Below are 24,533 nucleotides of genomic sequence, written 5' to 3'. Positions count from 1 at the left end.
AAAATCTTCTAAAAATGACTACCTCCGGGAAATAAATGACTACCTCCAGGAAATAAATGAATATTTACATCCACTATTTAAGGGGTTGTTTATATGGGAATGTACATTTATAAGATTAAAACCATTTTTTTAGCCCCGAGATGCCAAAGGCACGGGGTAAACTGGTTTTAATCTTATGATTGTATATTATTATATTCGTAGAAAACTGGATGTAATACTATGCTAGACATAGTTTTTTTGTATGAATGAAAACCAGTTCTAATCCACCGGATAATTCACTTTGTCTGTCCATCAGTCAGTCCGTCCATAATGCTATGTGGGCAATGCAATTTCTTTCGGTTGCTATTAAAGACATATGGCTGAAATTTTTTATGAAGACTCCCCATGTCAATGAGCATCAAGTGTATAAAAGGTTTTGTGATCTCTAAGAATTAATGTACATTTATTCACTAAACATCTTTTTAATAATTAGTTTTGACTTTTGTCTGTTTGTCCTTCCTTGAATTTTTAGTGCTTCGCTATTTATAGTTGTTGTCATCTTTGTTTACTTTTCAGAAGGGCATTTTTGTTAATGGAAGTTAATCTTGTTTATTATCATTTTCAGATGGATTTTATCAAAGGTTTAGTCGGAAAATTTGGGTCTGGATTAGCTAAAGGGCTAACAGTAGCTACTGATATTTGCAGGTTGTATCATTGTTTATTTGAAATAGTGTAGTGTAGTGTGTTTATTGGGTTGAAGCGAAGTTTCTCTACAAAATTAGATCTTAGTGAAGCTGTCTGTCCGCTCGCGCTCAGCACACTACACGTTTCTACGACAAACGTAGGAGTTCCAAACGTTGGAGTGGACAAACGCAGGAGTCCCAAACGTGGGAGTGGACAAACGTAGTAGTGGGAGGGACAAACTTCGGAGTGTACAAACATGGGAGTAGCTTCGGACAAAGTAGCTTCAGACAAAGTAGCTTCAGACAAAGTAGCTTCAGACAAAATAGCTTTAGGACAAAGTTGCTTCAGGACAAAGTAGCTTTGGGATATTTACTTAAGAAAAGTAGTTGATGAATTCACTGAGTGAAAAAGTCTTTGATACTTACCAGCTATTTATTGAAATATATTTCGGTGGACATTGCACCCTCTTCAGTCTTGAGTTTAGTTGGATGTTAAAAGAAAAATAGTCTCCAATAGTAATAAAGGTCATGTCCACAGTGCTCGGACCCCTGGCCTGCCTATCTGTGGGCGCTCGGACCCCTAGCCTTTAACTTAACCTAACCTAACCTATGTTAGCCTCAGAACACTTATTTAGGAAAAATATCATCAACTGATTATAAATAGGTGGTTTATAATTTCGTGGATTTTACAAAAAAAGATTGGTTGATTTTTACAATTTTAAATATTGTTTTTACAATTTTTGATAATGTTTTTACAATTTTTTGGTTAGGTTAGGTTAGCCAGGAGGCCGAGAACTGCGGCCATGACCTTTATTAACAATGGAGGCTACTTTGTCCAGAAGCTACTTTGTCCTGAAGCTACTTTTTCCTGAAGCTACTTTGTCCAAAGCTACTTTGTCCAAGATCCAAATGAGAGCCCATTTTGCCATATCTTTAAGATATTATGAAAGATATGTTAAGGTTTGATAATCAGATGAGAAATTTTTTCATGCACCTTCTCTTTAATTATACTGTAATACTCTCTTTGTTTTTAAGTGTTGGAAGCAAACTTTTTCCACCATTGGGAATTCTGGAGACTACATTAGCAGGAGCAAGTAATGTTGTTAGCACAAGTCTTGAAGAAATACAAAATAAACCTAATTTTTCATCCTCATCACAGAATGATGTGAATCAAATGAGTAAGCATGTAGAAATAGAAAATTCTGCATTACAGAGCCATTTGAAAGAATTAGGTAGTAACATGAAATCTCAATACTCCTCACTGAAGAGTGAAGTCAATAGCATCAATAGTAACATCAATGAGCATTTTTCTACAATAGAGAATAATGTTGACAACATGAATAGAAACATGAACACCAATTTTGAAGCCATGAAGAAAGATGTCCATAACTTGAATGAGAATATGAATACAAACTTTACATCTATGAAGAAAGATGTAAAAGATTTACATGTGGATATGAGTAATAACTTTTCATCCATGAAGGAAGATATTAAAGATTTACATGTAGACATGAGTTCTAACTTTGCTTCTCTGAAAAACAATGTGAAAGATTTGCAAGAGGATATGAAATCACAATTTAAATCTTTTGAGAAGGAAATGAAGGTAAACACTTCTACAACTTGCTTTGTCATATTTAACAGCAAGTTTTTAAAAGTTTGAAATTGAGTTTTCAAAATTGTTATATTTCCAACCAGGATAAGGTTTTGTTAACAAAACTATCAAAATTAGAGGTATTACTTTAATTAAACATAAGCAAATTGAGATTAATCCTTCATTTGTGTATGAAAATTGAAACATTGCAAGTTATAAAAATTATGTATTTATTTATTTACCAATGCTAGAGCATATTTCAAACAGCTGCTAGATAATGTCTTTAGAAATAATGAAACATTTCACAAGTACTAGTTAGTTTTAGCTGAAAACATTGAAATACATTTTTTTTTAAATTTAAAAAACAATGATTAAAATATCCATCTGTGAACACATCTAATAATGTTTAAGCTAATCTTTCTTCTACTATTTGTAAAAATTATAATTTGTCTTCAATATTAAAATCATTTGGATGTTGTAATTTTATTCACTGTATTTTAGGACACTACAATTGATTTTCTTGATGAAATATTTGAGTTGAGCAAGAAAGGAGGAATGAACACAATTCATACCCAGTACAAATAGATGCTCAGACATATAAATCCTAATGATTGGGCAAATGAATTTCATCCACATGCTCTAAACTTTGCAAATTCAAGTGCAGACTTTGAGCCTAAAAACTTAATGAAACTCTTCAAACATGTCTTAGAAAAGAAGGGATACTTTTAAAATTAATCAATTACATTATAATTAAAAGCTCTAAGTAAAGTAACATTTTTTATCCCTTATCAAGAGGCTTTTAAACTTAAAGGGCAAATATAGGTTGAATATGATATGGGCTCAAAATATAGGTGCAATTATATACTTTTAGAATATCTATGCCAAATTTTAAAATTCAAAAAAATCCTTAAGTAAATATTTCAATTTTAGTGTCTACCTCAACATATGATTAGTCGAACAAAATAATTTTTTTTAACCATTATAAGACCTTTTTTTCACTATTTTTCTTAAGTCTAATTGATTGTTATATTGGCATGCATCTTATGTGATAATTAAAATGTTTATTTTCTTTAATTATATACTATTTTATTTAAATTTTAAATAGTGTCAAAAATTTTGCTTTATATTGCGTCATAAAGATAAATATTACGTTTTTAAATTTATTTTCTCTACTAAGATTTTAGATTGATTCATGATAAATACAATATATTTATATAATAATATATAATATATATAATATATTTACCCTATTGATGATGCGTAACACAAACACACACACAAACATGATGCAATTTTTAGCAAAAAAAAAAATTTAATTTTGAAATATTTTTTTAAAATTAGTGGTTTAGCCCTCCCTTTTTCAATGTACTTTTACAAAATTATGTTATGAAAAATTTATTTGATCAAATTAAAAGTTGCAGCATCCTTTCCTTTATCAAATCCTTTCCTCTTAATTATGACTATGATTGAACATAAGCTTTATAATTCAACCTTCCTACGCAGCCTTGTGTGATGCAGGGATGTTTGGATTTCTTAGGGAACCACACTAGTTACGCGAAATGACGTAATTATATCGACGAATCGTTTTGGTTTTTGGCTATAAACGGACTTATACAGTTAAACTGTTTTTAAACTCTTTTTGAATGGTATGTCAAAAATATACTTTGACACCTGTAGAATCATACTGCAAAGCCAAAAATGAGAACAATTGCCCACATCAATTTTTATTAGGATTTTAAAGTTTATTTTTTACTGTGGATTAAATAATTTTTACTGAATCGTGATGTTTCTTTCCTTTGTAGATAAAATACTCAGCTTTCAAAGTGTTTTGCTTTGTAAATATTGTATGCTAGTATACAGTAAAGTTAGGTCTTTTGATTTTATCTATCAATACTAATTAAAAATTAATTCTTTACAATATATCAATGAATTAACATAAAAATGTTTCATGTCTATTATACATTAAAACACATAAAAATTGACTGTAAAGGGTTAAATAAATTAAGATGACAACAAATGTTTATGTAATACAACAAATTTATTTTTGTCACATATACAAATATGATATAAAATAAGATTATTCAAACATATTTTTAAAAATATTTTTAAAAAGTATGTATCTTTAATGAGTAGGATTTTCATTCTTTTCATTTTTATTAAATAAAATTATTTAACTACGTTTGAAATAAGTCACTTTGTGAAAACACTCTTTCAGAAATTATAAAGAATTGAAATGAAAGAAGATTTCTTTTTGGTTTAAATTCAGCATTATGTTTTTTATTGTTTTATGTCAGATTTTTCAATGAAATTTATTGTTTTAGAAAAAAAAAATTATTTCCATTGAACAGAGAAATGTTTTTTTTTATTGTATCAGTATAAAGTGAATTATATAAAATTGTTCACTAAGTTACAATATTACATGAAGTAAAAAAAGACCTTTTGATCTGGTAAAAATGACCAGAGCAACATATAAAATTAATTTTTAAATCCCCCAAGAAAAGTTTATTGGGGACTTAATTCCAATTTGGGCTCTGCAGTCTGATTCTATAGGTGTCCTAGTATATTTTTGACCCCCCATTAAAAAATAGTTTAAAAACAGTTTAAATATGTCAATGTCTTTAAGTTATTTATAATCTATATAATTGCACGCTTGAAATAAGCTCATATCATATCAAACCTATATTCGCCCTTTAACATTTGATAATATTTTGAAATTACCGACATAAAAAAAAATTATTTTACATTCTGTTCATAGCTTAAAATCTGTCCTAATAAGTTATTTTACTTATTTCACATCGTGGTACTAGTTTTCTTCCCTAACAATTATATTATTCCAAGATTATTTTACTATTTACAATTCTAAATTGCAAAAAAGTATAACTTTAGTCGGATAATAGTTATGAAGAGTTGAATGAAACATTCAATTTTGTTCTTACTTCAAGGATAATGTACACAGATATTAAAATTCGTTTCAAGGCATACCAAAACAATGGAAAGAATGACCCTAATGATGTAGAAAAGTATGTTCGGAATGAGCTAGAATGGTTCTGTCAAGATGTTGCTCTAATCAATCAATGCATGATTGATGTTTGCAGATATTTCAAAGTAGCTAGGTTACTTCCAAGGAACCATGCTTTTTTTAAAGGTAAATGGAACTTTTATTTTTTTTCATTCACAATTTTTTTTTCTGCTTTTACTAATTATGCATTACAAATTAAAGGAAGCATAATTCAAATGAACTCTGCAAGAAATGCACTACTTTTGCTGATGAGAGACTGCCACAAGTAGGCCCATTGTGACTTTCTTAGGAGACTTAAAGTTAAAGTTATGAAAGCATTTATAAATGAGAATATTAGATTTCTTATTAGATAGGATTTTAGTTTTAACAGATTATGATTCTGCACCCAAAATGACATAGGACTCAAGCTTTTTTTATTGATTCCAGAAAGTTAATGAGTCTTATATAGTCTAAGAACATATTGTGTGTGGTAGTCTTTCAGCAGTTACATCAGTGTATTTCTTGCAGGCTTCCTTTAATACAATCACTTTGTTATTTTAGCTGTCAAAGATCCTATGTCTGATCTAACTCAGAGAGATAAGGACATCAGATTGTGGATGATAATAGAGAGACCAAGTTTGGGTGAGGAAATAGAAAAGAACAAACCTATGAATGCATATTTATCTGACAGCAAGGGCCTTAACCCTACAGAAATAATCAACCATTGCTTCAGAACATCAGCATTTTTGTTTTTGAAAGAGGTATTAAGTGACAATATCTATTTGATTTAATGACTAGTGGCGCTGCACCTAGAGGCCTAGTAGGAAAGGTTTAGTTGATCCTCAGCTTTAACTTTTTTTTTAAAGCAAATAAAATACTTTTTTAGTAGGTATTTTTTTTCTGGGGGTTAGATTCTACCATTAAGTTATAAGTTACCCAACCCCCTAAAAAGTTATAAACCTAAAAAGAACAATAGTAAGAGCTCAAATTGCACACACACATTCTATTACTTTATGATCTAAACCTGTTGTTTATCTAAGAGGCTATGCCACTATAGGCCTATAGTTTCCTATAAATTTTTATTATAAAAATTACTTTCAATTTTTCTTCACAAAACTTTTTCATTTAGAAAAGGGATGGTTTAAGTGGAAATACTCATTTTCTTTTTCTGGAATTCTTGGCAGCTGATTATGATGCAGTAGAAAATGAAGCTGAGTCAAGCTTTTCTGCTCTTAAAAAAGAGGTAAAGGAAAATTAAAGTTTTTAAATAAATTGGAAATGGCTGAAAACTAGTTGAGTTGTATAAAACAAATTCATTATTTTTATTTTATATCAGCAATAACCTAAAGACTGAAACTTTTAAATTTTAGGCCGTTCTTGACAAGTCATTCTGTGCATTAGCTGATCTCTGCCCAACTTCTGGGTTTGGTAACATAGTCAAAAAGTTCAATTCTGTGATTTCTTACAAAAGCAACTTGACAGAATGGGCTTGTAAGAATCACCATAACATTGGCGAATTTGAGGATAATCTTTATGTGTTTGAAAAAGATTTGGTCAATGAGTTGTTGAGAAGAGTTTACTATAGGAAATGTTCTGAATCACTGGATCCAATGTATGAAGCTTTCAGGTATTTCTATCATTGTTCAAGATTTAAAAGCTTAGAACTTTAAAATTAAATAGTGTGTTTGAAAGTTGATTTATTTCATGTTATTAACTCAAGACAAAAAGACAATAAACTTTGGATTGTTATAATTCTACTGAAACCCTAACCTTCTTTTTATAAAATGGGGTATAACATAATCCAAAAAATTACAGGACCTATAAAGTTGCAGGCGAATATCCAGGGAGTAAGGGAGGGGACAATGGGCACTTAATTCAATTTAAGAGTTTCCTTGAAAGGCCATGAAATCCAGATTTTTCCAGAAAATTTTAAGCAAATTGTAAAGGGGGTGTTAATAAATTTAGAAAACTATAAAATAAGAAAGAAGTTCCAATAAAAAAAGCATTCATTTGAAAATTTGATTAATTGTACATCAGACTGATGTAACCATTCTGTAATTAATTACTAGAAAAATCTTCCTAAAACCCGTTCTATCCAAATTCCAAAAGTTTAAATGACACTATAAATTTAGGGGTTCTTAGATTGTTTATTACATAGATATCACAATAAAGTTTTTATCAATGAAATGATATCTTTTGAAAAAATTTCTTTTTTAAACCAGCCATCACATAACAAATATATCCGTCAGCAATATTGAAAACTAACACAGCGAGTAGCGGCATTTCATGCACTAGTACCCAAACTCAATCAGCACTGCTAAATTCTTGCACATTCCCTTTAAGCCAGTACCCAAAGTCTGAGACTCCTAAAAATTTAAAATTCGATACATTGTCCCCTCCCTTACTCCCTGGGAATATCACAATTATTAGAAACAGAAAAAAATATATAAATTAGATGCTAAAAGATCAGAGTAATCATCCTAAATAACGGGTATTTAGAATTTGAAATGTAGCTAAAGAACTAAATCAATCAGAAAATAATATTTTGTAATTTCAGCTGTTTTTGGAGGCCTATCATAGTATTTACTAAGACTGCATCAGGAAATATTTTTTCCCCCTTAATTCTTTCTTGGTAACAGCTGCATCAAATATAATTGTACACTAATGATAACATATTGTTAGGTTTATTATTTACACAAGATCACTCTACTCCATCATCTACTTGATCTATCTGACCTATGCACCTAGAAAACTCCTTGCAGAAATACATGGTCTAGTCCCAATACAGAAAGCATTACATGAGATGGTAGCATTTCAGCAATCAATGACATCCATTCAAGATGCTGCTAATTTGGCCCTCCAAGGTTAGTGACTTTTAGATTAAGTTCATGTATAAGTCTATATTACAACTTTACAGTTGATGAAAACAAAATTAAAATCTTAGTTAAGATTAAATATTACTTCCACTCCCTCCGCCCCTCCATGTTAAAGTGATTCTAAAGTTAAAGTTTGATATGAATTTAAAATTACAGAAAAATTATCATATTCTCTATTTAATATTGACAGACAGGCATCACATTTCATTTTATACTACTTTATCCAAATTATTAGATTTCTCTCATCTAGTGGTATGCAATTGACAAAGAATATAAAATAAAGGATCATGGAAAGAAAACGAAGTTACCGGTTTCGTCGTTTTTTCACAGTAGCCTTTCTCCTATTTCTAGCCCCTGCGGGGGGCTCTAGCCCTGCGGGGCAATCATTAACATTTACTTAACCTAACCTAACCTATAAATAACCACTCAAAAGCTACTGTGAAAATACGAAGAAAATGGCAACTTCATTTTCTTTCCATGAGATTTTATACCAAAATGTCAAAATCTATCTGAGATGTCAGCACCCACTTAAAATTTTATGTAATTGAAAACCCATTTGCATAACCAAACTATTATTAATAGAACGTTTACAATTATTCAGGATTTTTCACTGCAGCATTGAAAGCCAGACCTGAGTGGAAACTAAACTTGAGTAAGTTTTAAAATTTATCAGTGTCCGAACCATGCAGGCTCCCTCTGCCCAATGATACCTAACTAAAACTAAGCCCCTTATTTTTCAATTTGTTAATTTGTAAGGATGGGGGGGGGGGGTGTCCTGAGCTGGACAATGTACTTTGAGAGAAACCGTCCTCATAATCACATTCAGAAACTTCCTTCTACCATCTTAAAATAGATTGACACATACAGTGAGTAGTAAGGTAGATTTGCTCCAGAAAACAAAAATTTGAAATACCAGGAAGCAAATCTTAATCATGAGAAAGGAGACCAGTGGAGCAGCATTAGGAACTCAAAGGATATATCATTCAGGACTAATATACAGACACTAATCAAATTTCTATCATTTAAGGGTTTGTACCTGATTTCGATGACATACCAAGAACTGAAGAGAACTTTGTTAAAGATGAATGCTGGCACACTTTGCAACTTGGTGGGTCATATAACCATAATAAGAATTACAAGGTATATCAAACAGAACAACTACCCGGGTTTGCATGTTTTTATGATATTGATAAAAAGCAAGAGAGTATTTATAGATTTAAAAATGGAAGACTTCAGAATGGAAATTTTAGAAGTAAATGGACATATGGGGACTTTTGCTTCGGGAAAAGAATATTTGCTGAAACTCCAGATAATGGAGAGGAATCTAGAGAATATCGTTTATACAAATATGCTAAGGGAAAAATTGTGTATGAGGAAAATATTATGGTAATAGGTCAGGATAACAAATGGAGAACACTCACTGAATATACATTTAATCCTGACAAACTTGAGTGGATCAAAGTTGATTTGTAGATGACTATTACATTCTAGTAAGTTCAGGCTTTATTAAATGTTTGTTCAGCGAGGCCATTCTTTAACCTACCCACATACCCCACTCTCTAAAAATGTAATTTTTTAAATTTCTTGATTAATTCCCACATTTTTTATTCTGTATTTAACTGTTAATTTTTTAATTGACAAATTTGGCTGGCCATCCTACTTTTACTTGATTAAGTTATTGTATTGTAATTTGATATTATTATTTTATATATTATTTCTATGATTTTGATGGCTCATTCTTTGATTTTATACTTTATTTTGATGTAATTTTAATATATTATAATAAATAATCTTTTATATCTATTTTTCTATAGCTTTATTTGTCATTAGAATTAGACATTTTTCTATTTTAATTTTTTCCATGCTGTTGTTCTTGTCGGGAGGAAGTTTACATTTTACTTTATAATATACTTGTCCCTAAACATGTTTTTTCTTTAGTTGGCTCAAAAAATTTGAGTTGAAAAATATCAGAGTCCTAACTTTTCTACCAATAATTCAAAATTAAATTAGAGGAATTTAGTTTCTTTTAGCTGGTATATCTGAGATTTATGTGTTCATGACACCGATCAGACAACCATCATGAGACTAAAAATTTTGTAAGTAAATTTATTGCAAAACAACTTAAATACATTATACTATTTAGGACTTACAAAACTATACCTTGTTGTAATAGGAATCAGTTTACAAAAAAATCGGATAATCATAAGATAAAAAATTGTCAAAAAAGTGAAAAATCAGTATGTTTAAAATGGACGTACGGACAATATGGTAACGATGATAGAGTTGCTACACTTTCTAAATCGTACCTAACTACTACAGAAATCACCTTGCAAAGTTTGAATTCGATAGGACAAACATGCCTAAATTAACGAACATACGTATGGACCGAGCCTAATTATAGAAAAGCTTCGATTTAAAAATACTTGTCTTGTTTAACCAAAACGCATATCATGCAAAACTTCTTTGGCAACTAGCGCATAGAGGTTATTATCTTTTAAAAGTATAAACAAGGATGAATACATCCACAAAACTAAATCTCAAGGATTAGAAAAATATTATTTGATTTAAAATCCGGCCAAAATTAATGAAAAAGGCTTAAACTGATTGAAAATATTGACAAAGACTAGCAGGGCTCACGGCCGCACTAGTGTGCCCTATCCGCTTCAGCCACTTAAACTTCAAATCAGCTATCAACAGCAACCTATAGCCACAGCTCTGTAGCATTGGAAAAAAATAGACAAAACTGAATTATAATTTTTTTATTAAACTATGAAAGAAAACGACCTCTAGAATATGTGTAATTGTATTTAGAACATAATTGCATAAATTTGAATATCATACAAATCATAAATTCTATAAAAAATTATGAAAAAATATATGTACGATAAAAAAGAAGAAACTTTGGGGAAAAAATACAAGGTCTACACAATACATAAAAATATATGGTACTCACAAACAAATGGTCTTACAAAATAAATAAATCACAACTAGAATTACAGGCGTGCAGAAGAAGGTGTAGGCAAATTATAGGGGTTTGAATATATTCCCCTGAACAAAGGTCTACGCCCAACCCATCCCCCCCCCCCCAAAAAAAAACAGACAAGAGGGGTGTCATGGTAAAAAAGTCAAATTTTTCCCAGGGATAAGGGATGGGAAATGTAGGAAAATATTATTTCAGGCCTATTTCAAGCCTAGGCCTATTTCTAGCCTAATAAACCAGTTTTGGGATGGCACAGTGCTTCGTATAAAACGCTAATAAAAAAGCTGTGTGTGTGTGTGTGTGTAGATAAAGTATAGAATCAAATTCAGGTAGCTAGTTTAAAGAAAAAAACATAACCTTTTATAAACCTATATATTAATGGCTTTTGTTAAAATGAAGTTTTTTCTTTCCCAAATTTTTTTTATCTTTTACTTTGGTAATTTGAACTGTCAGAAAGCTATCGTTGGGTTTCCCTCAGACAGATTTTAGTTTGTATTATTTGCATTTTTATTAATGAGTAAAAATTTTATTTGAAAATTTCATTGCTAATTAAAATTCAAAATAAATAAATAAATATGCACTTGGGTAACATTCTATCAAGTATTCTTTGGATACTATTACGTGATATATTTGTACTGTGTTGTATTGTGTATTGTACATATATTAGGGTTGAGGTGTTGTATCAATTCCGTATTAAATTTTTAAAATTCAAAATACAACATCTAATTTATAAACTACCAAATGAAAATTCGTAGCTACCTCCTTTCCAAAAAATAATCCCATTAATTTTGTTTTTTCTATATGGCCCTTTTTTAATGTTTAACTCTAAGCAGATTTAATAATTAGGCTAATGTGATCTAACACCATTTATATTTATTTTTTAGTAGCAGACGAAATCATTATTTTTTCTAGAAAGGTCTGCTTCTAAAATTTTTGCCAATTGGTGATTGGTTGTTAAAAACAGGCCGATTCTTATTGGTTTAGAGCAATAGTTACTTGGGAGCGTCCGCCAGTTTGATAGTAATTTGTAATAGTTGCAATATCCCTTTAGAATCTAGGCCGGGACCTAATTAATGGCCAGGTTTCCTATCCCTTATCCCTGATTCTTCCTAATTTTTGGAAAATAACTCTTGTTGGCTGTATTACACCTCCCTTATTTTTTGGTGTCAAAAACCCTGTGCATGCCACTGCACTGATTAGAATATTTCTAAGGAAATCTGTTGATTTGATCATTGTAGCATTTACTGTACTGTATAGTAGGAGTTGATAGCAGCCCTGAAATTAACAATTTTTAAATTTCAGTTTTCGTTTTTCTGTCAGGGATCTGAAGGGATAGGATAAATACCTTTAAAGTGATGTATAACTCCGCTTTAGATAAACAATACTACCCCTTTATAATTAGATAAATGGTGGAAAGATTTGGATGCAGAAGGCAAGCCAACAAATGAGAAATCATGTTTACAAAACTTTTACAGTCAAGTGTTCCCTGTTAACATTAATTGAAAAGAAAACATTTTACGTGCCTCTAGGGGCGTTCACGAAATTTTTCATAGAGAGTATGACTGATTATCATCTTCAATCAACAGGTTTTCTTTAAAGATCCAAGTCGAGCACAGAAAACTCTGCTTATAGTAATTTTGAAATAAATCAAAAAAAGGGGAGGAGGGTAAGTTTTTGAAGAATTCAACCCCTTTAGTCTCGTTTAATTTCCAAAATGATAAGAAAGGGGTTTATGTACTCACTAGGCACTTTGGGGAAAAGCAGGATATATCTACCTGTAGTATTATTAATAAAGGAAGCAGTAGTTGTGACTGAGTGATGCTGTTGTGAAGGTGGTTGTGGAAACATACCACTAGCAGCTGTTGCTGTAGATGGCAGCAGTGATCCAGCTGGCGCAGCTGCTGGTCCCAGTAAAGCTGATCCGCTGCCAGCAGCTGCTGCGGCTGGATGGTGCAGATAACCAGCTGTCTGGCCTATATATTCATGCATTTTATTAGGGAGTAATGGGACATTGGACTGTTGATTACACTAGTCCCCAAAGTTTTATAATAAAGTTTTCTTATTCGTTGGCTCAACAACTTAATGGACTCTTATTAAATTTTAATTTTTTTTTTCATTAAGTTCAGTGTTCAAACGTTTCAACCACTAACTGTTATCTACAGAAGTGGTAATTTTGTGTACCATCATGAGGGATGTACATCAATATATTGGTCATTGTCTTATTCCTTTAGATCCCTGTATTTTTATATCTGTTTGCTTTAACCTATACATTGATCACCCCCCTGCTCTTCTTTTTAATTTTTAACTTAAATTTTATCTATCCACTTTGAGGGCTTTAACCCTGCGAGCCTTTATTACTACAGGGTAGTAAATACAAATGCGGGACTTTTTACCTAATCTAACATGGCTAAAATAAGCATTCAAAATATTTTTTTCAATGAATTTTAAATGCAAAATAAGATGTAAAACACTGCAGATAGTTCTTTATAATTGCTCACTTGACAGCCAAAAAAGAAGAAAATGCAACAATGAAGTTTAAAAGACCTTGCAAAAAATTAAATATCTTTAAAAGATTTAAAAAATAGTTGTTAAAATGACAATCTTTACCTTGTGGAATTAAACCTGTTGAGACAAGGGGTAGGTATGGAATTCCATTTGCAGCATAATTATATCTAAGATATGGACTTAGTGTAAATTTTCAATAAAAAAACAGCTGGAAAAATTCCACTATGACTTGATTGTATATAATAAAGTCTTCAAATGTGAGTAAGTCCATTTTAAGCATTTAAGTAATTTTTGAATAAATTACAGAATTTTCTTGTAGACACAGATATTGTTGAATATTGATTACTCTAATTTTATTAATGTTTTTTGTCTGTCCATCTGTCCAGTTATAATTTTCGTTGGTTTTTAGGGATTTATCAAATATGGCGGCTGAACCGCTGCTCCCGCCGAAAACCGCCGGATTCTTTATCATCGGGGATTCTCATAAAATTAGACAATTTTAATACGTTAAAGATTAACTTTTCATAAAAAAAATTCCTTTATATTTTTTGTGACATTTCCTGACATTTTTGTGATTTTTTTTGGTAGAGTTGGGACATGTTTTTAATATTAACAATTTAAAAATCAGAGCAAATAAAAGGTCAAGCATATTTGAAAATAATAGGTTAGAATTAAACAAGTTACCCAAGACTATACTGATACTGTGCAGGTATGTATCCTTGGGTGGACAGTTGGGGTGGATACATCATGCTGTTTAATCAAAACCAGTTCAAATTTTGAATAAAATTAAAACAAAATAATATGACAATCATGAAACCTATGATGTAAAATAGTATTTTTTTGTCTGAATCAAAAGATCTCGGAAACTGCTGGTCTGAACTTATTAAATATTTTAGGAAAGCTTTATAAATGTATTTCAGTGGATTTAGGCTGTCTTTATCCACTGAAATACATTTACTAGAGGCTAGAGCTAAGCAGCTAAAACATTAAAATAACATTGTATCAAGTACCAAGAAGAATGATGTCAGTCAGTCTGTATGTCATGATACTTAAGATCTCGGTAAATCTAATTGAACAAAAAATATGTTTATAAGAATATAGTTTAATTTTGGATTATTTAAAATAACTGATTAATTCCCTGAGTCCATATAAATCTTGCGCTGTGCTTGGGTAAATCATTTGTCCTTGTGCAGCTTTATGTTGTAATTCCTGAAATATCAATAGATATATTACCCTAAATGGACCCTCAGTCACAATAATCTGTCCAACTTAAAAAGGAATTTCTAGTTTATTTTTGTATGTTTTTTTAGTTACATATGATAAAATAAAAAAAATAGAAGAAATTTCTCGAAAGCTATATATATGTATTTAAATAGAAAAATACCCAAAGTGTACACGTTCTAACAAATAATATGGCTGGATTGTTTTAACTCAGTTTATTTATTGGTTTAATTTACTAATTAGGGATATAGAACTACTATACATATTAAAATATTATTAGCATATCAAGAAATTAAATAGTTTTAACCAAAGGTTCAACAGTACAATTTTGAATTTTCTAATCTACTAATAGCACATGTGTTACACTTGACATTTGCTACAAAAGACCAACTCTACAAAAGACCAACGCCTACAAAAGACCAACTAGTCGGTTCTACAAAAGACCAACGCCTACAAAAGACCAACTCTACAAAAGACCAACTCTACAAAAGACCAACGCCTAAAAAAATCGTAGAGCTGGAAGGTCAATAGCTGCAAATGGTGTACCATCATATCTGTATTGATCAAATTAAATAATATAATGAATAAAATGAATGCTTTAACTAGATTATAAACGACACAATTACGAGAGAAAAAATTTAAACAATTTTTTTGTATCAATGTAATGAAATAATGGCTTGAAAATCTTCCAAGAAAAATTTTTAAATCTTCCAATTTTGATGATAAAATCTTCCAATTTTAATGATAAAATTCATTACTCTCAAACATTTTGCAACGAATGGTAATCCTTTTATGAAATGGCAGAAACGGGGCTGAAACAAGCTGTTTTTTTTCTATATTTAACAAGGAAAAGAGAATCCTGGAAGACGAACATCGGTACCAGTACATGAAATTAAGATCTAATGCTTTATTGGGTCTGCCGGCAAAAGAAGGCTTATAAATGTACAGCCCGAGCAGTTATAAAAACCAAAAATGGAGTTGAGTACTTAAAAAGTACAATGGCAAGTTACAAGCGCGCCTTACTTACTGAGTACATGTTTGGTCTTAAGAGCTGACGGGATCTAAGATGCCAGTTTTGTACATCAGAATTGTAAAAATTATATGTGCTTGTATTAATATGTTCATAAATAATTTATGCATTACTTGAATAAATTTGATGCTTTTTTTATTTTTTTTTTTGTAGAGTTGGTCTTTTGTAGGCGTTGGTCTTTTGTAGGCGTTGGTCTTTTGTAGGGTTGGTCTTTTGTAGGCGTTGGTCTTTTGTAGAGTTGGTCTTTTGTAGGGGTTGGTCTTTTGTAGAGTTGGTCTTTTGTAGCAACGCCTTAAAAACAAGAATCTATATGCTTTCTAACAATTAAAAATTTTAGCCTTTTACCCGTGAAATTCTTAACAGATATTCACCTGTTGTGTAGACATCATTCGTTTTGGTGGTTCACAAATTTGAGGTCCTGGACTTGGGCTCCGCTTTCCAGGGGAGTTGCCTCGGTCTGGAGTTAGGGCTCTGCTAAACATTTTTATGTCAACAATATTCCATTTATCAAATAATTTATCAATGTTTTTTTTAAGGGTTATTAATTTGTAAGATATATAATTTTTCTACAGCCACACCGCGTCATACTATAGACGTCTAAAATGGTACCTAGTGCTGCTGCGCTTGGCACTTTATACTAATAGTGAAAGTAGGGGATTTACCTTGGCCCACAAACAGGCGCAACTTTACAATGCACAGTTAGTACTTGGTCTTGCAATTAAAGTGTTGGTTGTCTGTTTGATGTTACTGAACTTAATTTCTTTAAAGTATCACACCCCATTAGAAGCAGATGATGCTTTGGATTCTCAAGATGATTACTTTAAAATCAAAGGAGAATCTCACCACTACGAGGTAAGGTAATTTTTATAAATGACTTTTCAGAAAACTTTCTACAAACTACAGTGTATTTTTAGCCCAAAGACAATGAAGTTGATTGTAAGTGCAATTTTCTAGCAGATGAAAAAGGCTCCCACCACTGGAACCAGGTAGTTGTCTGAGTTACACATCTATACTCATACATTTATTTTTAGAATGACAAAAGAAACGTACAAACATACCTATAATTCTAGAGTAGCTTCTCTATTAACACAATGCATTACCTCTTCTTTGGTGATGGATTTTCACCTGGAGGTGTTAGCTCATTGTCTATGGAAGTATAGTGTGTCGTTGGTTGAAGTTGTATTCTATTGTGTGATAGCTCACCAGAGACATCTAACGGCTCTCCATTCAACTAAAATTGTTGATTTTTCGGTGCTTTCCCACAAAGTTCCTGTTGTGTACTGAACCCCCTTGCCCCTATTTTTTTTATTCAAATCAAAATCAAGGGGTGATAATTTGATAAACAAAATTATACCTTCTATGGATTTCAATTTGTGGTTGAAAGTTTGGACACTTAATTTTAATGAACCAACCAATTAAAATTCTTTGAAAGTCCTCAAAGTTGTTAAGACAACGAAACTTTTGAAACAGCTCAATACGACGTCATTATGCAGTTATGTAATCTACAAAAAGATGTACCCTGCAGTTAAAGGATTAGTTAGAACCTAGCCTCTTCCATTTTATTACCTGGATAATTGTGTTATTTCTGCCCAATGTTGATTTGTCACGTGGATCTAAAAGAAACAAATATTTTTATAAGGACTTAAAATCACGAAACCTTTCACTTTTATCAAGACATAAATTGGAATGTTTTTGTTGATCTGTAGGCTGTTTTGTTTTTGTCACAGAAGTTAACTGATATTATCTATCTATTATATGTCAAGTCCCAATAGAAAGCTTTACCCCATCCCCAACAAAAAAAGGGATTTAAATGGATACGACAATGAGCAATAAATTGATGTACATCCCCAAAAATTATCCCTTCTGTAAATTAAAATTATTGCTAGTAATAATTTGATAAAAATACCAAAGAAGTTTATGAGCCATTGAACGAAAAATCGAGTTAATTTATATTGTAAAGAAGAACCAAATCGGTTCAGCGGTTAGCAAGATCCTTTGGTACTGACACACACACACACATACACAGAGATACCTGCAATATCCATTCTTTCTTCTTAAAATATCATTAACTTTAAGTATAAATTTGTCTAAATATTAATCTATCTATCTATCTATATCTGTCTATATTATTATCTCCCCATATTTCTATCTTTCAGCTATATATCTATACTATCTACCTCTACTTGTTGCCATATTTCTTGATGGTACATAGGTCAATGTATTTTGGGATGTCAGGTTCGAACCCATTGTTGGATATACAGTCTAAAATAAACAGGTACAAAAAAGGAAAGAAAATTTAGGGGGAGATGTGTCTTTTTTTTACCAAAGTTGCGATTTCTCTTGGGAGGGTTATAAACCTTCCCTGGACCTATACGAATTTTGATTGTCAATGAGAACCTTATCGGTCCAGTGGTTATAAATACAAAAATAAAGACAGATAGATACACAGACAAACATCCAGTTACTTTTCTATAATAATCAACAACAAGTTTATGATCAACTTGCCAAATACTATCTTTTAACTGTAAAATACTTTACAACTAAAACATTTCGACGTTGTTATTACTGCGCTTTTTATGGATACAATTGTGCTTGAGATGGTAAACATGTTGTATTGATTAAAAATTCTAGTTTACCTTTAAGCATGGAACATGGTTTGGCTGATTCATCAAATAATATGGATAGTAACCTAAAACATTTGGAACTGTTATCGGCCACGCCCCTAGAGGCCTCTCGGGGACCTTGAGGGTAGTGAAAGAAGAATTCGACTACCCCCTCACCTTCAAAAAATTTTGTGAATTTTTTAGCTTCTCATTGGTTCTAATAAAGTTTATAAGTATTTTGGGGAGGGTACTATCCTTTTTCTCTCCCAAGACAAATCGCCGATGGAAAAGAAATACCGAAAAATATTTTAAAGTGCTGCTAGAGGACTTCATTGGCATAGAAACAGAATAACGTACAACCAACATGGTTTTAAGAGTAGCTACACTACTCCTAGGACAAACGCAGGACTCCCAAACGTCGGAGTGTACAACCACTGGAGTAGACACTTAACCTAACCTAACCTCTTTTATACCATCTTTTAGGTTTTTTAAATGCCTAACCCCTGCGGGGGGCTTATTTGTTGATTCATATCTTAACCTAACCTAATCTGTATAGAAATACTTAATTAAATTAATGTTTTAACACTCCTGCGTTTGTCCTGGAACCCTCTGAATGCTTACCCGTATTATCAAGGGGGTAGGGTATACCAGAAGTCGCAGCCGCCATCTAACATTTAATCAACATTTTTAAGGCTGTACCCAAGCCCTTCTATCGTATCATAGACAGCTTTCCGCGGATATTAAATTAAATAGTTTTAAGATTAAAACCAGTTTTGTTAGCCCCGAAGTGCCGAAATAAATTAGATAGTTCAATCATAGATTGCTTTTTTGTAAGAATATAATTAAAAAATAAAATATTGTTGATTTCCTGGCTATTGTTGGTGTTCGATGGAGGAATTCCTAAACTTTGCTTCAGTTCATTTCTAAAACAAGGATGAACACATCACATGAAAGCAAAGCTCTAAAATCATACATTTACACTTGTAGAGTGTCAGAACTTAATAAGTATGAACAAAACTGTATATAAATTTGTTGCAAATTGTGTATATACAGGACATACTTACACGTTTAGGACTTTATTATAGAGATGCATCTCTCAAAATTTTGCACCTTATTGTCCTTGGAATCATTTTGTTCCAAAAAACAGATAAACAGGATAATTAAATCTTTTTAAAAAATGTTAAAAATCAGCATGTTAAAAATGGATGTAAGGAATTTCTAGTAACGATTATAGAGTTGTTATCTGTCTATCTACCTATCTAATTATGTACCTATCTATATATCTATCTATCTATCTCACCTAAGTCTAAGGTTGTTTTTCCCATTAGTCCTGACAACGTTCTTCAAATGATCTGGGGGATGGTAAAACTAAAAAAAAAACAAGGATGACAACATCCATAAAAGCGAAGCACTGAAACGGTAGGACAAACGGACATTAACACTTGTATAGTATCTGAACTGAAAAATCGGAACATAAATGTATAAATGTCGAATCAAAATTGTAGGTAAATTTGTTGAAAAACTGCTTTAAAACAGGATAATGTTTATGGACATACTTACATTTTTGGACTTGATTATAGAGTTGCTTTGCTTATAATATTGTTCTTTGTTGTCCCAGGAATCAATATACCAAAAATCAGATCAAACGGATAATTAAAACACTTGAAAATTTGTTGTTAAAAAAGTAGAAAAATCAACATGTTTAAAATGGACGTACGGACATTCTGGTAATGATTATAGAGTTGCTACGCTTTCTAAATCGTACCCAACTACTACAGGAATCATCATGCAAAGTTTGAAATTGATAGGACAATTTTAACATGCCTAAATTAACGAATAAAAGCTATCTATCTCGGACGGACGTACGGACGGACGTACGGACGGACGGACCGACCCTAATTATAGAAAAGCTTCGCTTTTAACAAGGTAAACTATATTAGATCTATAAATAGCGCTGCAATAACAAGCCAGTAATAGTTTGGATGGAAAATAACTGACAAGTTGTTTAGATCTAGTCTCTAGAGGAAAGTGGAAGTGGTAAAAAATGGTCTAGAACCACATTTATAATGCTCCTCTACTTACTACTTTTATAATAGGATTGTCAAAATTGTGCTATTTTTATGACTTATTAGAAGTGCAGCTAATATACAATTATGAATATCCTAACGTCCGTCCGTAAAACGTTAAAGTATTTTAACTTATAGTTTTCGTTATTTGATAAGTATTTATAAGAATTTATATAATTCTTCTATACTTTTGTAGCTTTTTTCAACCATATATTTGTTAACTTATATTGCTGTGCTACTTATGGACATAATTGTTATTGTTTTCAATTCTTATAGAATTTTAAAAGTGATAGAACTGTTCTACTTTTGTTATATTTTTGATTGGCAACAGGAAGTATTTTAAAATGCTTGATATTGATAAGAATATTTAAGTTGTCAAAGGGACCTCCATTGGTGGAAAAGAGGGGGGGGGGTGTAAGGGTGGTTTACCCATCCCCCTACAAAGCTTGGACGTACTTTTGTAGCCTAAAGGAGTGCATCAAAAAAGGGTATATCAATCTTTGCATGATGATTCCTGTAAAAGTTAAGTTCGTTAGAAACTCTATACTTGTAGACAAAAAGTCCATTTCCATTTTACCATCTAACTTAAATCTTTGTCACTAGAATTTTTAACTAGCATTCTCCCGTCACAAAATCTTAATGAAAAAATATCTTACTTTATCTACAAGCTTATAGCATAACAATAGCATTAAAAGCAACATAAAATAACGATTAAAAAATAAAAATCAACAGACGACGACATACAAACAATGACAAATGCTTATAATCATAGAATAGCTTTGCTCTAAATAATTGCCTTGCAATTTGGCCAAGCACAGCGTCTAAAAACATCCTCAAAGCAACAAACAACAAGCTCCCTGAAATAAAGTTTAAACAAGCTCCTAGTAGCTACAAGCAGGACTAGGCAGCTGTCAGCCAGCCGCTAAAAAGCCGCTTATATACCGTCTGTTAAGGATCAAAGTCGTTTTGAAGCGCTATCACACAAATTAACCTAGTAAGCACTGATAAATGAATTGAAAATTAGAGTGGGGGTTATTTCTTCGTTTGTTTGTTTAAATCAGGTTGGGTTAGGTTTTATTTGGTACTGAGTAGCCCTTGCAGGGTTAGGGCCAAGCGCAGAAAATATTATAACTTTTCTTATTCGTTGACATAACAACTTTGGGAACTATTTTTGAATTTTAAATTGTTGGTTAATAAGTTAAGTATTAAATCGTTTCAACCACTAATTGTAATCTACAGAAGGGTTAATTTTGTGTATCTTCATTGTCGCATCCCTTTAGATCTTCTCCTTTTATTTAATTTCAATTAATTAAAAAATTATGGAATTGAGGTGGGAGGGGGGGGGGGGGGTAGTGGATTATCAGTGCTCAACTAGGTTTTTTGTAGGAAAGCGCGAAATATTTTTTTTGGCAGGAAAAGGGTAGGGGGGCGTGGCGGCCAACTACCAAGCCCTGATTTCAAGCTTACAAATTTTTATAGCTTTAGCCCGTGTCACTAGTCAAATCATATATTTATTGTATATTCTTAAATTAAATTAAACCTTATCAACAAAAGTAAAATCTTTATTTGTAATTTTTGTAGATAAATTGCTTAATTTATAACGAAAATTTGACTTGAGGCACAGGCATTTTACTTCGTTAAACAAGCTTTTTATTTCAATTTGTAATAAAAACTAAATTAAACATAAATAAATGATAATCATAAAAATCATGATCATAAAACACGCAACCTTGCAACTATAGAAAATATAAAAAAAATTATTTAGAGCAAAAGTAAATAATAAAAGCAGTCTTTATATAAAAGTAACAGGATGTCTATCTGGCTGTACCGAATGATATCGTCAACAAATGAACCGACATGGTTCTATTTTACAGTGTAGCATTTCATTAGGTCGGGGAAGGTTAATAACTATTTTGAAGATGGTATCACAACCCTCATAAGAGAAATCGCCCCTAGAAAAGAATGTCTGAATTTTGTTTATTAAGGTTTTCTTTTTCTTTTTATAACCTAAATTAAAAAGGGGGGGGGAGGTTGTGCTTTCCCTTTCCTTACCCCAAGTACGCCACTATAGGCCTCTAGGGGTGCTGGTATTAAATGAACAGATTCTGAGGTTCTGAATTTAAGAAATTGAAGAAACATTCATCAATCATTACAGACCAACAGACAAGCAAACCAAGTGATATGAATGAGTAGCTGCGCTACTTGAAATCTTACGTGTTAAGTCCTGAATTAAGAACTAGAAGATTTTTATTTTCAGGATCTGGATGTGCAAATATACACAGGTCTCCTGGAGGACGTACACATTTTCCTAAACAAGGGTAATTAAAAGGGAGGGGTCATTGTGCTGTTTGTCAGGGATAAGACAATGATATACAACCCCAATGATGATAAATAGAATTACCCTTTTTTAGATTACAATTAGTGGTTGAAATGTTTGGAAACAAAACTAAACATATGAACCAAACAATAAAAATTTAATGAAGTACCAACAGTTTTCACCAGAAAATAGGAAAGTGTTATCATAAAACTTTTGGGACTAGTGAAATAAACAGCCAAATGTTTCCTTTCTCCTCGGTGTTTATTAAACAAGTCCCTAAAGTTTTATAATAACGTTTTCTTATTCGTCGACATACCAACTTTGGGGACAATTTGAATTCTCTTTTGTTGGTTAATAAGTTAGTATCCATAAATCAAATTATCTATCTATTTATCTAACTAACCAATCTATCTATTTATCTATCTATCTATCTAACTAACCAATCTATCTATTTATCTATCTATCTATCTATCTATCTATCTATCTATCTATCTATCTATCTATCTATCTATCTATCTATCTATCTTTCTATCTATCTGTGTACCTGTCTTTCTCTGATCAGGACAGACAGGTAACTGTAGCCAAACATTATCTGTCTATCTATCTATCTATCTATCTATCTATCTATCTATCTATCTATGTACCTGTCTTTCTCTGATCAGGACAGACAGGTAACTGTAGCCAAACATTATCCCGCCTACACAAAAAACAAGGATGACAATATTAAAAGAAGAAAAAAGAAAATTTTTACATGAACTATGCATTTATCACATTTTATGAAGGTAAGTTTATCCTTTTCTAGATAAATAAAAAACAATAAATGTATAACCCAGAAAACTACCTGTGTTTGGGACCTTTTTTGTCTGCTATCAAATTGCTTTTTGTAGCGACTTAGCTGTGTTAATATTACCGACGCTATTGGTTCAATGTTAAAAAATCCAATTGAAAATCAGCACAGGTTCCACGGGGTTGGGACATAAAGTTATTTAATCCCTTCCCTATCTATTGAATAACTTTAATTATTAAACCTCCCACCCATCCCTCCCTCCCCCTATGTTAACATTTTAAAAAGTAAAAAGGCAAATCTATTCAATAATTAAAGACGTACCGATCGACAGTCAATTTTACGCGTTCAATAAATTCACTATTCATTGTCTAATTCTTTTAAAACGTCTTTAGTTGAAAGTTTTATCAAAACTAACCAATTATCAATGTTATAAGCTATCAAATTCTATTTCTATATCAATTGCATTTTAATAAAATTATTGTTATTTTTTGATAGCGCAGCTTTTCTATAATTAGGGTAAATTTGTCCGTTTGTCAGTTTATTCATATCAAGCCAATCAATTATACCAGCAAAAATGAAACTCTAATTTTAAAGATTAACATCCTTCCCCAACAAATTAGCTTAAAACATGCCCGTAATAATTTTTCTGAGGACTTGAATATTATGATCCATTAATTTAAATAGTTTTTTTTGAGATCTTACTGAACATACAAATACTCATTAAGCTACTTTATTTTATAAATTATTCGGCCATAATTGTATTTTTAGGCCTTATAAATTCTTAAAACATAACAAATGATAATTTTGATATTTATATTAGGAATAGTTAAAATAAATTAAATTATCAAAATTGTTTATTAAACAAAACATTTCAAAATATAAATAACTAGCGGCTAC

The 24,533-nt window shown here is 31.4% G+C and overlaps 3 protein-coding genes across 4 annotated transcripts; 2 read left to right on the top strand and 1 right to left on the bottom strand.

Annotated features, from left to right (window-relative positions):
• Window positions 1–569: 569 nt before the first annotated feature.
• On the top strand, window positions 570–2,343 carry LOC145324305 (uncharacterized). Its single transcript, XM_080166920.1, has 2 exons — window positions 570–684; window positions 1,698–2,343. Exons 1-2 carry the CDS (start codon window positions 572–574, stop codon window positions 2,320–2,322), a joined length of 738 nt encoding a protein of 245 aa, XP_080023046.1. The 5' UTR covers window positions 570–571; the 3' UTR covers window positions 2,323–2,343.
• A 2,779-nt stretch (window positions 2,344–5,122) lies between these two features.
• On the top strand, window positions 5,123–9,930 carry LOC145323694 (uncharacterized). Its single transcript, XM_080166143.1, has 7 exons — window positions 5,123–5,398; window positions 5,813–6,012; window positions 6,381–6,494; window positions 6,622–6,878; window positions 7,934–8,115; window positions 8,729–8,779; window positions 9,155–9,930. Exons 1-7 carry the CDS (start codon window positions 5,200–5,202, stop codon window positions 9,598–9,600), a joined length of 1,449 nt encoding a protein of 482 aa, XP_080022269.1. The 5' UTR covers window positions 5,123–5,199; the 3' UTR covers window positions 9,601–9,930.
• A 2,154-nt stretch (window positions 9,931–12,084) lies between these two features.
• LOC145324304 (uncharacterized) lies at window positions 12,085–24,048 on the bottom strand. 2 transcript variants are annotated; one of them, XM_080166918.1, is made up of 17 exons: window positions 23,958–24,048; window positions 23,494–23,546; window positions 22,747–22,840; window positions 21,329–21,389; window positions 19,767–19,834; window positions 19,337–19,389; window positions 19,088–19,135; window positions 18,500–18,552; window positions 18,041–18,125; window positions 17,430–17,476; window positions 16,964–17,094; window positions 16,235–16,337; window positions 14,754–14,821; window positions 14,297–14,365; window positions 13,715–13,779; window positions 12,883–13,080; window positions 12,085–12,382 (listed from the first exon to the last, which is right to left on the bottom strand). In XM_080166918.1, exons 1-17 carry the CDS (start codon window positions 23,999–24,001, stop codon window positions 12,315–12,317), a joined length of 1,308 nt encoding a protein of 435 aa, XP_080023044.1. In that variant the 5' UTR covers window positions 24,002–24,048; the 3' UTR covers window positions 12,085–12,314. The 2 variants fall into 2 exon arrangements, with proteins under 2 accessions (XP_080023044.1, XP_080023045.1); XM_080166919.1 differs by having other exon boundaries at window positions 12,086–12,382; window positions 16,235–16,334.
• Between the last annotated feature and the right edge of the window lie 485 nt (window positions 24,049–24,533).

This window comes from Acartia tonsa, chromosome 7 (assembly GCF_053477335.1).
Source record: "Acartia tonsa isolate MP-2025a chromosome 7, ASM5347733v1, whole genome shotgun sequence".
NCBI lineage: Eukaryota > Metazoa > Arthropoda > Copepoda > Calanoida > Acartiidae > Acartia > Acartia tonsa.
The sequence above is the reverse complement of the archived record's forward strand: the minus strand, read 5'-3'. Positions and strand labels throughout refer to the sequence as shown.